The sequence below is a fragment of the Myxine glutinosa genome, chromosome 10, assembly GCF_964187855.1.
Source record: "Myxine glutinosa chromosome 10, kmMyxGlut1.1, whole genome shotgun sequence".
In the NCBI taxonomy this organism is placed as follows: Eukaryota; Metazoa; Chordata; class Myxini; order Myxiniformes; family Myxinidae; genus Myxine; species Myxine glutinosa.
In genome coordinates, this window is record NC_136270.1 from 84,320,014 (window position 1) to 84,333,013 (window position 13,000).

Here is a 13,000-nt window from a genome sequence, read left to right on the forward strand (position 1 = left end):
TCGTACCAATCCCTGAGGTACCTCACTACTTGCAAACTACCAGCCAGACATCCTCCCCATCGCAGTCATCTTTGTTTCCTTTCACGAAGCCAGTTTCCAATCCAGTTAGCGGCTCTCCCAGCCATTCCACAAGTCCTCACCTAAGCCAATGGCCTTCTCTCTGGGACCTTATCAAATACCTTCTGAAGGTCCAGATATACCACATCCACTGGATTTCTCACATCCACCTTATCAATAATCCTATTTTTGTTTAAATACCATATTTTTAGGATGAAAGTCGATGTGAAATATAAGTCGAATTGTGTAATTTTCCAATTTTACTTTCCTTCATTAATATATAAGTCGATTTGGAGTATCAGATCAACTGTGATGGTTAGCAAAACTGTCAGTCAAATCAATAGAGGTGTTAATTCCTCCCTGATGCTCACAACGCATCGCTGCCTATGGTACTTCCAGGGTCATGAATATTAATGCGCTGTTTTGTGCATATTATTTGAATTACTTTGTGGGACGACATTTCAACTCAATTGGGAATTCTTATTGTTCGTATACAGCACAAGGCTGCGGGGGAATCATTTGCTGGGCCGCTGATGCAATGCCCTTGTAGGTTCTTCTTCATCATATTCATCATCATAATCATCATCATCAATGCTTTCCAGGTTGCACGATTCATTGCTATCTCTCTTGTTAGTCCTTTAACCCAGATATCATCTTTCAGCAACTCATTCCATGTTCTGCTCAGAGGGCCTCCAGCTCTCTTTCCATTCACATTCATATTTATACATCTCTTCAAACAGCTGCCTTCCCCTCTCCTTTGCACGTGTCCAAAGCGCCTCAACCTACCCCTACACATAACCTCAAAACCTTACCACGTACACACACACACACACACACACACACACACACACACACACACACACACACACACACACACACACACACACACACACACACACACACACACACACACACACACACACACACACACACACAATATATATATTTATATGAACACATACATACATATACAAACACACATATTCAAATATATTATGTACTTGTAAAAGCATTATATTTGAAGTTATAACCTTAACTTATAAGCAACTGGCTGATTTTCCAATGTCTTAAACCATAGGTAAGTCGATTCTGAGTACTAGTCGAGGCCTGGACCGACGGAGGGGGAAAGTATCGACTTGTTCGCCAAAAATACGGCAGTTATTGGAGTGCACCTGACTGGCTGCTCCTATCGCTGCATTACTCAGTATGTGCTTGCACTAAACAAGCTGCATCACCTGGGTTTCCTTATACTTGATTTTATTTTAAAAGCATTGAGATATTTCATCAAACGTTCTACAGTATATGCACTATCTACAGTAAAATTATTATTATTATCATCATACTTGGATGCATATAAATTGGCTTTGTCTTCTCCTGACTTTTCTAGCTGCTTTCCACTCCTACCTGGAAGTCCTCTAAAAGCCCTTCCTTACCCCCTAGATATATGCTCTCAGCCATTGGGAATTCCCCTGGCTGTTACCAATCTCTCTGCGCTATCATTCAATGGGCCCACACTTATCTTAACCTGCTCTAAATTCCTTTTGTCCTTAAAAAATGCCTCGGCTCTTACGCAAAATATTATTGACCATTATCTTTCTCATATTTAATACACTACTAACATTTTTTGCAGGTCTGGTGATCAATTATTTGATACATTGTTTTACAGTCACATGAAAAAGTAAGTACACCCCATGTAAAGTTTTGACTTTTTCAACATATTTCAACATACAGCTATTTGATCTTCATTTCAACAATATTGACAGATAAAGGTGATATAATCTATCTATAATTCCATTAATCTCTGTGTGTATGTGTGTATGTGTGTATGTGTGTATGTTTGTCTGTGACCGCTGTTTCTCGACAACTACCGGTCCGATATACTTGAAACTTGCCAGGTATATTGCTGGGGACCCGAGGATGTGCCTTTTCAAGGTTTGAAATTAATCGGACAAGTAGTTACCGAGCTATGGCGATTTCTTTACCAAACACCGCAAGCCGTTCGCTTTGGACCAAACCATTTCATGTAAATAGAGGGGGGGGTTCTGTGGTCGTTGCGAATGGACCAAACCATTCATGTAAATAGAGGGGGGGGTTCTGTGGTCGTTACTGCCACGTGGTTTCAAAGTTTTTTTTTGTTGTTGTTGTTTGCACGCATGTTTTTTTGCACCCACGTACGGGCACGCCCTAGGATGTTTACACACACACACCCCTACACAAATTTTTTTTTTTTTTTTTTTTGGCAAGGAACGGGCACCCACGTACGGGCACGTCCTAGCTTATATATAGTACGGGCATGCCCTAGTATAACAAATATCATGAAACATTTACATTTTGTAGTCCATTGTATCATTTAAATAAACATAAATGCAAATTTCGCATGTGGAAAAAGTAAGTACACCCTTGGCTCTAATAGGTGGTATTAGCAGAAACAACCTCAAGTAGGCGATTCTTATAACTGTCTACCAGTCTCTGACATCGACTGGGAGAAATTTTTGCCCACTCCTCCATGCAGAATTCTTTCAGCTTTGCGATGTTTGAGGGGTTTCTTGCATGCACATTGCACAGCTCGTTTCAAATCCCCCCCACAACATCTCAATGGGATTTAGATCCGGGCTTTGACTTGGCCATTCCAGAACCCTCCATTTCTTTCTTTTCAGCTATTCCTTGGTGGATTTACTGGTATGTTTAGGGTCATTGTCATGTTGCAAGGTCCACCTTCGGTTGAGCTTGAACTCTCCGACAGATGGCCTCACATTATCCTCAAGCACCCTCTGGTACAATGAAGAATTCATAGTGGATTCTATGATGGTGAGCTGCCCAGGCCCTGATGCAGCAAAGCTGCCCCAAACCATAATATTTCCACCACCATGCTTTACAGTTGGTATCAGGTTCTTGTGGTCAAATTCTGTCTTTGGTTTTCGCGAAACATGTCTTCTGGTACTGTGGCCAAATAGCTCTACCTTTGACTCATCTGTCCAGAGCACATTGTTCCAGAAGTGCTGGTCTTTGCCTCGATATTCATTGGCAAACTTTAGTCTTGCCCTGATGTTCTTTCTGGACAGCAAAGGTTTCCTCCTGGCACACCTCCCATGTAGATCAAATTTGTGCAGCCTCTTTCTTGTGGTAGACTCGTCCACTTTGACATCAACAGTGGCAAGAGCTACCTGTAAGTCCCGTGCTGATATTCTGGGGTTCTTAGAGACTTCTTTCAGCATCTTGCGGTCTGCTCTCGGGCTGAACTTGCTTGGGCGGCCTGGCCTGAACAAGTTGGCAGTTGTTTGGCATCTTCTCCACTTGTAGATGATTTTCCGGACAGTCGAATGATTGATTTCAAATTGTTTGGAGATCTTTTTAAATCCCTTCCCAGACTCGTAGGCATCTATAACCTTCTTTCTGAAGGCCTCAGAGAGCTCTTTTGATCTAGGCATGGTGACGCCACACACTTCAACAACAAAGAGCAAACCAAACTAAAGGTCTGAGGTTTAAATAAGACAGGTTCCTCCAAGATCCTCTCTAACGATGTTCTAATCATTTGCACCTGAGCTGGGGCACCTGATTCTAATTTTAGGTATTTGAAGTAGTGATAAATGTAGGGGTGTACTTACTTTTTCCACATGCAAAATCTGCATTTATGTTTATTTAAATTATACAATGGACTACAAAATGTAAATGTTTCATGATATTTGTTATATTATATCACCTTTATCTATCAATATTGTTGAAATGAAGATCAAATAGCTGTATGTTGAAATATGTTGAAAAAGTCAAAACTTTACATGGGGTGTACTTACCTTTTCACGTGACTGTATATAGAACAGGACTTCCAAAATTCAGTTACTAAAATAACAAGCAACAGGTATGATGGCAGTCACACTTACCTCCACGATATAGCAAATGTAGGACGTGGAGATGGGAAGGGCCAGACGTCCCAAGCTTGTTTAGCAAGGTAGCTGAAGCCTTGAACTTCACGAGCACCAGCATGCCGTGCCAACCTCCGCAGCTCCTCCGCAGGTAGCACAAAAATACTCTTACGACCACTTCGTGTCAAGAACTTCCTATAAGATGGCAATGCCGTGCCAGATCGTGCTTTCTTGGGTCTGGCAAACTTTAACAATTTCACTTTCTTAGAAGTGAAACAGGCTTGTCTTGTCAACGTTTCTGATGTTGCTGTTGTTGTTGTTGTTGTTGTTGTTTTGAATGCCATGGATGACAAGATAGAAGCTGTAGTGACAGTTGCACCACCCATCTGACACGTCGACATCTTGTTGGTGGTAATTGATGTGGTGACCGTAACAAAAGCGGATGCAACGCATGATGTTGTGGAGCTCTGTGAAGAAGTGAGCACAGGTGTTGCTTCCGAAACTGAAGACATCGTTGCAAAAGTCTCGTGTTCAGTGACTACAGTTGGTGCTCTCGCAGGTTTAATGATTACTGAAGCCAGGTTTGCAGTGTTACGTGCCACTGCAGTTTCTGCAGCCATTACCAAAGGGGAAAGCGAGTTCACTGTGGAGTCAGCCTCGGGTTTCATTGAAGAAGTGCAACTAGCCGCAGTAAAGTCAATGACAGATGTTCCAAGAGGTGATGCAGCAGGAGATGAATAATTATTGGCAGAGGAGGATGAAACCCTGGACACTGACGTGACAATGGCTGGATGGCGAATGGACAAAGCAGAATTTGGAACAGCGCCTGAAAATGAATTGACAGGAACAACATGGGTGGAGTCTTCATCTGATAATCCATCCTCAGATATCCCTGCAGTCACAGTGGGTAGCTTTGGGTGAGTGAAATTGGATGTGCTGGAGACTTGTTGCACATGCCCTCTATGTATCCTGACATTCTGTTCAGCTCTCTCTTCAGACAATAACATACAGCTGCCATTACTAGAATCATCTGGCTTGCTTACATGGTTTAGTGGAAGCCCGTCTTCATGTTCCTTTCTACTTTCTTGCATCACTGGCAAGGCCAAATGCGGACCTTTAGCTGCTGTAATGTTCACAATCCTTTTAGATTCCACATCACCATTGACCATCCCTCCCAGACAATCATTTTCCTGGTCACCACCATTTTCAGCATTTGTAACTATTGCTGGACCAATGGAGGTTGTTCTGTTGTTGGCATTCTCTGCATGCCAAATCTCATCTTCCGTCCCTAAAATTGTTGCTGGCACTTTTTTGTTGAGTTGCTCATCACCAACATCTTTTGCCTTTCTTGTGCCATTAAGCGGCTCCATCCTGTTATCCTCGAACTGCATCAAATCATCTCGAGTCCATTTTCCATCTGCAATAGAATCTGAGGTTTTGTAAAGTTTGGCTTCAATTCTCAAACCAATCCCTTCTGCCTCAGGTTTACAAGTGGTTTTCTTCTCCTCGACTGTTACAGAATCTTCATCTTTTACGATTGTCTCCTTTGCATTACTGCTCTTCAAACATCTTTCTTTTGACAAACCCGCTTGCACAATTCCGACCTCTGCACACATGGTGTTGTTCTTGCTTCCTGTCTTGTCAAACTCCACTCTACTACCATTCTTGGTCGACTGACTTCGCCTGATTTCTGATGCCAAATCACGTGTGACAACTTTACCTGCATTAGTACTCCTGTCCCATTGCCTTTTGGCATCTTTTAAGGAAGGAGTACAAGCAGCTCTGAAGCTTGCTGTGCCCAGGCAAGTTCGAGGAAGGGCCTGCAACCTCTGGCGCTCCTCGAGGATGAACTGTTTCTGACGCCTCTCTAATAGAGAGTCCAGTCGTGATGCTTTCACCATTTTAGGGTACCAGGTACGCGACAGAAACCCCATGCACACGTCAATGACATCAAACTTCCCAAGCGCTGCTAAAGCCTCATCCTCACCCCATCGCTGCTCTCCATCCACTGAACTAGGCCCAGAGCGCATCGATGAAGACTCTTCCTCATCCTCATCGATGTCTACACGTCTGCTGCCATCATGATCAGCTTCACTATCCCTCGCAACAGAGTCCACATTCACTTCAGATTCTTCCCCCTCTCCATCATTCTTCTTCACCTCTTCCTCCATTATCTCCACGTCATCTTCACTTACCACTTCACATTTGATTTTTCCTTTCACCCCATTGCTGTTTTGAGACTCTTCTTGCTGTGACAAACTTATGTCTTCTTGGTGGATCGTCTCCTGCTTCAAAGGTTCCAGTTTATCAGTCTGGTCAACAAAACCTTCAAGATTATCAGGTGGTTCTTGCTTGACTGGTATCAACAGGGCCTTACTTTCCACCGCACAGGTCCTGGAGTCTAGTGCTTCACCGTCGCGTGGCGTTCTCTCTCCAGGCTCTTGCTTCATCTCAACAATTGGTTCTGCCTCAGACTCCTCCACATCCACGTCTATCTCATCGTTCACTGGTAACGATGGGCCATATACAGATTCTGTGATAATCCACAACAGAGAGATTAAGTGAGATGCAGACAACATAATAAAAGCATTATATACAAATACATCTGCACAACCACAAAAAGAGCTTCTGTGTGATTCGTCTGTGCAATGTGATTTGTGTAATGATGTCTGGAGCTCCATGTCAATAAGCCATCCTCTGTTCCTCCAATGAACCATTGCCAACTTACAGATCTCCATACAGCTCACCTTGTGATGCATTTCCTTGAGATCTCACATCCATATTCATTAGCTGTTTGTTCGGTTCCCCTTTTTCCAGTAAGACACTCGTTTTCGTTTCTGCATCACTGGTTTGCTTTTGCTGAGGCTCCAAGCTCTCCACCTTGCCATCTGAGCTGGCACATCGCTCATGTTTCATGGCTTCTGGACACATCACAGGGCAGTTGTGCCAAAGAGGGTCATTCAGACACATCGACGACTGCAGAAAATGTATATTAGATCACCAAAATCCATTTAGGCAAAGAAGGAGCTCAAATCCCAATTAATTTAATGAATGAAACAAGATCAATATGTATCGCTAATGGCAGGAAATGCAACAAAAAACAAACTAGAAAGCATCTCAAAAATGCAAAGCCAGTCTACGTCCGCTTTGGACTCGAACTAATCTTGACGAAAACGACAGTTTAAAAAAAATTGTACATTTTATTCATTTGTGTTCTTCATATTCTCATAATAAAAATTTGTTGAAAATTTGATGACAAAAGCTCAATTTCTAAAAACGTTATGACCTGGAAAGACACACTGAAGCTTAATGGTAAATAAAGAAACATGGAAGCAATAAAAAAAAACTGGCTGTGTTGCGCTTGACGTGCTGCGGATGGACTGATAAGGGCTATTTATAGTCACTATGTCTTTGCCCTTTGACATTTTGACCCAATTATCAATTTGTTTTCTCCACATTCTCATTTATTTATCTATTCTTATGCAGCCTGTGGTTGCTTGGCTGTATCATTCTCTGAAGGTGCAGCTGGGCTGATGATGCCATGCTCCCTTACCAGCTAACTGGTACTCATTTTGTCGACCTCGGAAGGAGGACAGGCTGAGTCGACCCACCTTATGTTAATTAATTGACACGACAAGGGCTAGAACTCAATACCCTAGGATCTTAAGCCGGCCACCTTGACCATTAAACCAATACCAGGCTTCCATATTCTCATAGCACTATTTTATACCATCTTGTTGTTGTTATTGTTGTTGTCACAACCATGGTTATTGTTGTTGTTGTTGTTGTTTGTGTGCTCATTTTGTGTACTTTTACATAATTTTTTTTTTTTTTTTTGTTGTATACTGAATCGAGGCTTGTGAAAGAGCTAACATTTATTTCATAAACAAATCAACCAGACAAACAAAATATACAAAAAGAGGGAGCGGAAGACAAGATGGGGAGAGAAGGGGAAGCACACAACCACAACATTTGAGAGCAGGGAGAAGTGTGGGAGGGAGAGGGCTTGGGGGGAGGAGGCGTGGGAAGGGGGGAGGGGGGGGGGGGGGGGAGGTATAAAACACAAGGGGACCGAAATTAGCGGGGGTAGAAAAGATTTTTTTTTGTATACTGAATCGAGGCTCGTGAAAGAGCTAACATTTATTTCACAAACAAATCAACCAGACAAACAAAATATACAAAAAGAGGAAGCGGAAGACAAGATGGGGAGAGAAGGGGAAGCACACAACCACAACATTTGAGAGCAGGGAGAAGTGTGGGAGGGAGAGGGCTTGGGGGGAGGAGGCATGGGAAGGGGGGGGGGGAGGGGGAGAGGTATAAAACACAAGGGGACCGAAATTAGCGGGGGTAGAAAAGATTTTTTTTTGTATACTGAATCGAGGCGCGTGAAAGAGTTAACATTTATTTCACAAACAAATCAACCAGACAAACAAAATATACAAAAAGAGGGAGTGGAAGACAAGATGGGGAGAGAAGGGGAAGCACACAACCACAACATTTGAGAGCAGGGAGAAGTGTGGGAGGGAGAGGGCTTGGGGGGAGGAGGCGTGGGAAGGGGGGGGGGGTAAGGGGGGGGGGACTTTCTATTGCTTCAAGAAGTATTACTATATTTAATTTCATGTGCTCCTTCCTTGTATGTTATGCTTTATTTTAAAGGGTTCCTGCTTTAAAATGGCACCGCTGGAACAGCTGCAATCAGTTCCAAGCACCAAGTCCTGCTAAAAGGCAAAATTGTGATAAAACACCCATGAAGTTTTTAAAGTTAAAAAAAATTTTTTCAATCGAAGCAAATCGATTATTTGCTTTCCAACTGTACCATTTTTATCATTCCACAACAGCAGGAACCTTTAAAAAAAAAAGTGTGACGCATGGATGGACGCACACTCAGCAGTTTTTAGTAATAGAAGGAAGGGTTTCTTGAAAATTTGATGAAGGAAGCTCAAATGGTAAAAACGTTATGGCCTGGCAGAGACAGACAGTCATTATCACTCTGCGTTTAATCTTTTTCCCTGCCGATAAATAAACAGTTTATGGGGAGGGACTTCCCTGTTATAGCGCTTTTCCCCGAGCAACCACACTCCCGGAACTCGTCTGCAAGGCAATAAATCCCGCAGCTCGTGGAGCTGTTGTATTCTTGTATTATATTATATTGTATTGTTGTATTATAATGTATGGTGGGGCTAAGAAGGATTATACAGTCACTAGGACTTTTTCCTTTCACATTTTGAACCATTATTTAATTACTTCCTCCACATTCTCAAAATAATGGTTTGTTGAAAAATTTATGACAAAAGCTCAAATGGCAAAAACGTTACGACACGCACACACGCATGCACACACACACCCGTTCCCTGCTGCGAATGGTGACAGGCTAACGACAGAAGGTCCTTGTCAAGCTAATGTCACGGGCCCAGGTGCATCTCACGATGCACTTTATGGCACAAAGCATCTTGAAGGAAAGGTTTGAGGATTTACTTAAACATTTCCTGAATTTTCCCCTGAAGGACACCCTTAATTTAAGGATGGATGCATGTACGAACGTTACTTAAGTTTTTCCTTAAAACCTTCCTTAAACTAAACTCCTCCTCCCCCCTACCCCCCCCCCCCCCCCACTAACCTTTGAGCTTCCAAAAGGCGCTCTTCATGGAAATTGGTCACAAAGAGGACGATTATCGCAGCGTGATGCCAGAGGCTGATAAAACAATGGCCCAGTTGCAAAATATTCCCTCATCCTTAACTCATAAAGTGCTGGATTTACTGGTTAGTAGCCAAGATATACTCTTTTGCCATCGGCTTTTCTCCACCAATTCAAAGCAGGTTTTCCTAATTTATCTGGGTATTATACATTGCAAGAAAGGTCATGATTCGTTCTTTGGGTTGACATCAGTTTAAACTCATTTGTATATATATCTCGGCCATGATCATGGCACGATGCAGTTTATGGGTTAAGGAAATTTTCCCTTAAGGTACATTTTATTTCACTTAGCGAAGAATTTCCCTCAAGGGCTGTTGTATAAACAACCCTTAGGAAATCCTCAGCTAAGGATTTCCTTAAGGTTGAGAAAATCTTTAGGAGCCATTGCTATGCTAGGCAACAAATCAGATTAGAGATAGGAAGAGGCATCTAAAAGCAAGAACACATAAGCAAGAAACATGTGCTTCCGGATGAAGAAAAAATAAAATGATTCTTGCGTAAAATTCATTTGATTCTCATTGAACATTTAATTAACTACGCCACAAAAGATGGATGGAGGTTATGCTTTCACCCCTGAACCAAAACGGTCTATTTGTCTGTCCGTTGTGAACAAGATATCTCAAAAAGTTGTGGATGGATTCGGACGAAATTTGGCGGAGAGGTAGTGTATGTGACAAGGATGAAATGATTGGATTTTGGTGAAGATTCGCATTCGGCTACTATAATTTTAAAAGTGATTCTTCACCATTGGGAGAAAGGGCCAAAAACGATACCTAGCAGGATATCTCTAAAAGTTGTGGACGGATTTGGACGAAACTTTGTAGACCGGTTGGGTGTGTGACAAGGAAGAATCGATTCGATTTTGGTGAAGATCTGAATATGGATTCGGATATGAGAATTGTTTAATTTTTTTTAAAGCGATTCTTCACCATTGAGTGATAGGGCTAAAACCAACATACAGCTGGATACAAAACAGTGGGATATAAAACCGATCAGTGGGATACAAAACATAAACTGTTCACCAGGCAGAGGTATGCTCTCTACTGAGTGCCGTTCGAGTTGTAAATGTGTTAATGTGTGCAATGAATGGTTGGAAACTTTCCAAGAATGGTGCAAGTGTGAAATTATGAAAGTGAAATACAAGTACGAAACAACAAGCAAAATATTTTTCAATTGTGAAGTTTTGTTCACTCAGTCTCTGGCACCGCGCTTCAATAATCGGCGTCTTTTGTGTCCAATTTTAAGGGGGTTGAGGGAAGGGGAGTGCTCCCTTAAGTTTAAGGAAGGTTTCAATGAAAAACTTAAAGAATGTTCTGATATGCAACCATGCTCAAAATAAGAGTATCTTTAACGTGAAACTAAAGGAAATATTTAAGTAAATCCTCAAATCTTTCCTTACGGATGCTTTATGCAACTAGGCCAATACTTCAACAATTGAGACTTGATTTTACATTGCAAAACACGCTATGAGTGGCGGCAGAGTGACATGGATGACTTTGCTATTCTTTCATGACATCTAGAATATTTTGCTTGGTGTTTCGCACTCATATTTCACTTTTATAATCTCAAAATTTCACCATTTTCGGAAAGTTTCCAAACATTTACTGCACACGTTAACAAATTTAAGATAAAATGCTCAATGCGAATCAATGAATTTTACACAAGAATCATGTTATTCCTCCTTTATCCAGAAACACGTTTTCCCCATGCAACACATAACAAGTGTCATTTAAAATTACGTGTTCTTGCATTTGGCCGCTTCTTCCTATCTCTAATCTGAATGATTGCCCAGCATAGCAATGGCTCCTCAGAATTTTCTCAACCTCAAGGAAATCCTTACATGAGTATTTCCTAAGGTGTGTTTATGCAACAGCCCTAAAGGAAATCCTTCGTGAAGGAACCGCAGTGCAGCTAAACACATTGCATTGCACAAGATATTTCAATGACACCATAATTCACTCCCAAAGGGAGCGGGTATTTACTAATAAATGAAATTACAGTCCAGCTGATGGAGAAAGGGAGGGATGAGGGGAGAGGACGAGGATACATTGCCTCTAATATACATAGGGATTATTTGTCGTTAGGTTATGAACACCAGGACAGCTCAAATGGTAATTTGTTACCTGTAGATGACTTGTCAGCAAGCCGGTAATTAGGATTGGTGCTGCCAGGAAAGCGAGGAAGGAAGCGTGAAATGCGGGTCCTTCCGACCCACATCCATCCACCGTAACCTGTTATCCTGTACTCCTCTCCCTTTTGCTTCCAAACCTGCCACCCAATAGCCATCAAAGCATTTGGTACCACCACAATCGTTCACATATTACCAAAGCTGTCCTCATCAACAGTACAAATATTGTTTGAATTGTGAAGATACGTATACCTTGCCCTTGATGCATATTTGTACTTTGATTGTTAAGCAAAACCTAATATTTCCCATTTTAAATCCTTTAGTTCCAGCTATGTAGGCCTTGGATGTGCGTATCACCTGGTGCTTCACAGGAATCGTGTACTTGACCCATGTTGCTTGCTGGAGGACTTCTTCTTCCTCTTGTCTCCGCTCTCTTTTCTTAGACTTTTCTTTTTCCTCTTTCTCCGTCGCCGTTATGCGCCGTAACCTGCATCATCAACCAAAGAGCAATAGTGGATTGAAATTAGGCCAGAATGTGCATCTACATAAGGTGGCAAAATGAAAATGGCACATGCAAAGGAAATTGTCAAACATTCTGGAAAAAAGAATCAGTGCTTCACATCAATGCACCATTTACATGACAGCAAGGCAGCAGTTAAACAATATACTTGAAAGTCACCTCGTGTGGCCTAAAGACTCCTTCCATACGGGTAGCATGACCACGGGCTTGATGGCGCACTCAAGGATGGCAAGAGCAAGAGCAAATTCGCGAGGCTTATTGCACATCTGCACGGCCTTGATCCAATTAGTCCTGTGACGATCAAAGACACGGGAAGAGTTAATGGAAATGCGGAATCAAATAAGTGGCTTTGAAATCAGACACCAAATAAAGAAGGAGGAAATTCCGTGGGTTTACGTTAGAGGCAGACACACTAGTGAATTTGCACGAGTCTAAAATTGTTTTTAGAACCGACACGCATTTTGGTTCTTGCATTGCAAAATCATAAAGTGTATTTTCATTTTTTTGTGATAAAATCATGCGGAGGGGGCAATGGGATATTAAATGAACGTTTTAACTGTTTAAAACATTTCAAGGTCTACAGGCATCATCTTCAGGCAACTGTAAGCTCGTGCTCATTTAATCAAAGTTTTGTGCAAACTGATGAGCAAAACTGACAGATAATAATAATATTGCATTTATTTTATATAGCGCTTTTCAGGAAGCCCAAAGACGCTTTGACAGAGTGCAAAACATAATGC

General features: G+C 41.9%; 1 protein-coding gene across 4 annotated transcripts in view; it reads right to left on the bottom strand.

The window, feature by feature from the left end:
• Nucleotides 1–13,000, bottom strand: part of LOC137415117 (nucleosome-remodeling factor subunit BPTF) — a 239,283-nt gene that overhangs the window by 93,783 nt on the left and 132,500 nt on the right. For 3 of the 4 annotated variants that reach the window (XM_078785831.1, XM_078785830.1, XM_078785828.1), the window contains 5 exons: nt 12,420–12,551; nt 12,098–12,227; nt 11,736–11,880; nt 6,665–6,838; nt 3,936–6,450 (listed from right to left, as the gene is read on the bottom strand). In XM_078785831.1, coding sequence (XP_078641957.1) covers nt 3,936–6,450; nt 6,665–6,838; nt 11,736–11,880; nt 12,098–12,227; nt 12,420–12,551 — 3,096 coding nt within the window. The remainder of the gene's footprint in view (nt 1–3,935; nt 6,451–6,664; nt 6,839–11,735; nt 11,881–12,097; nt 12,228–12,419; nt 12,552–13,000) is intronic. The other variant, XM_078785829.1, reaches the window with a different exon arrangement.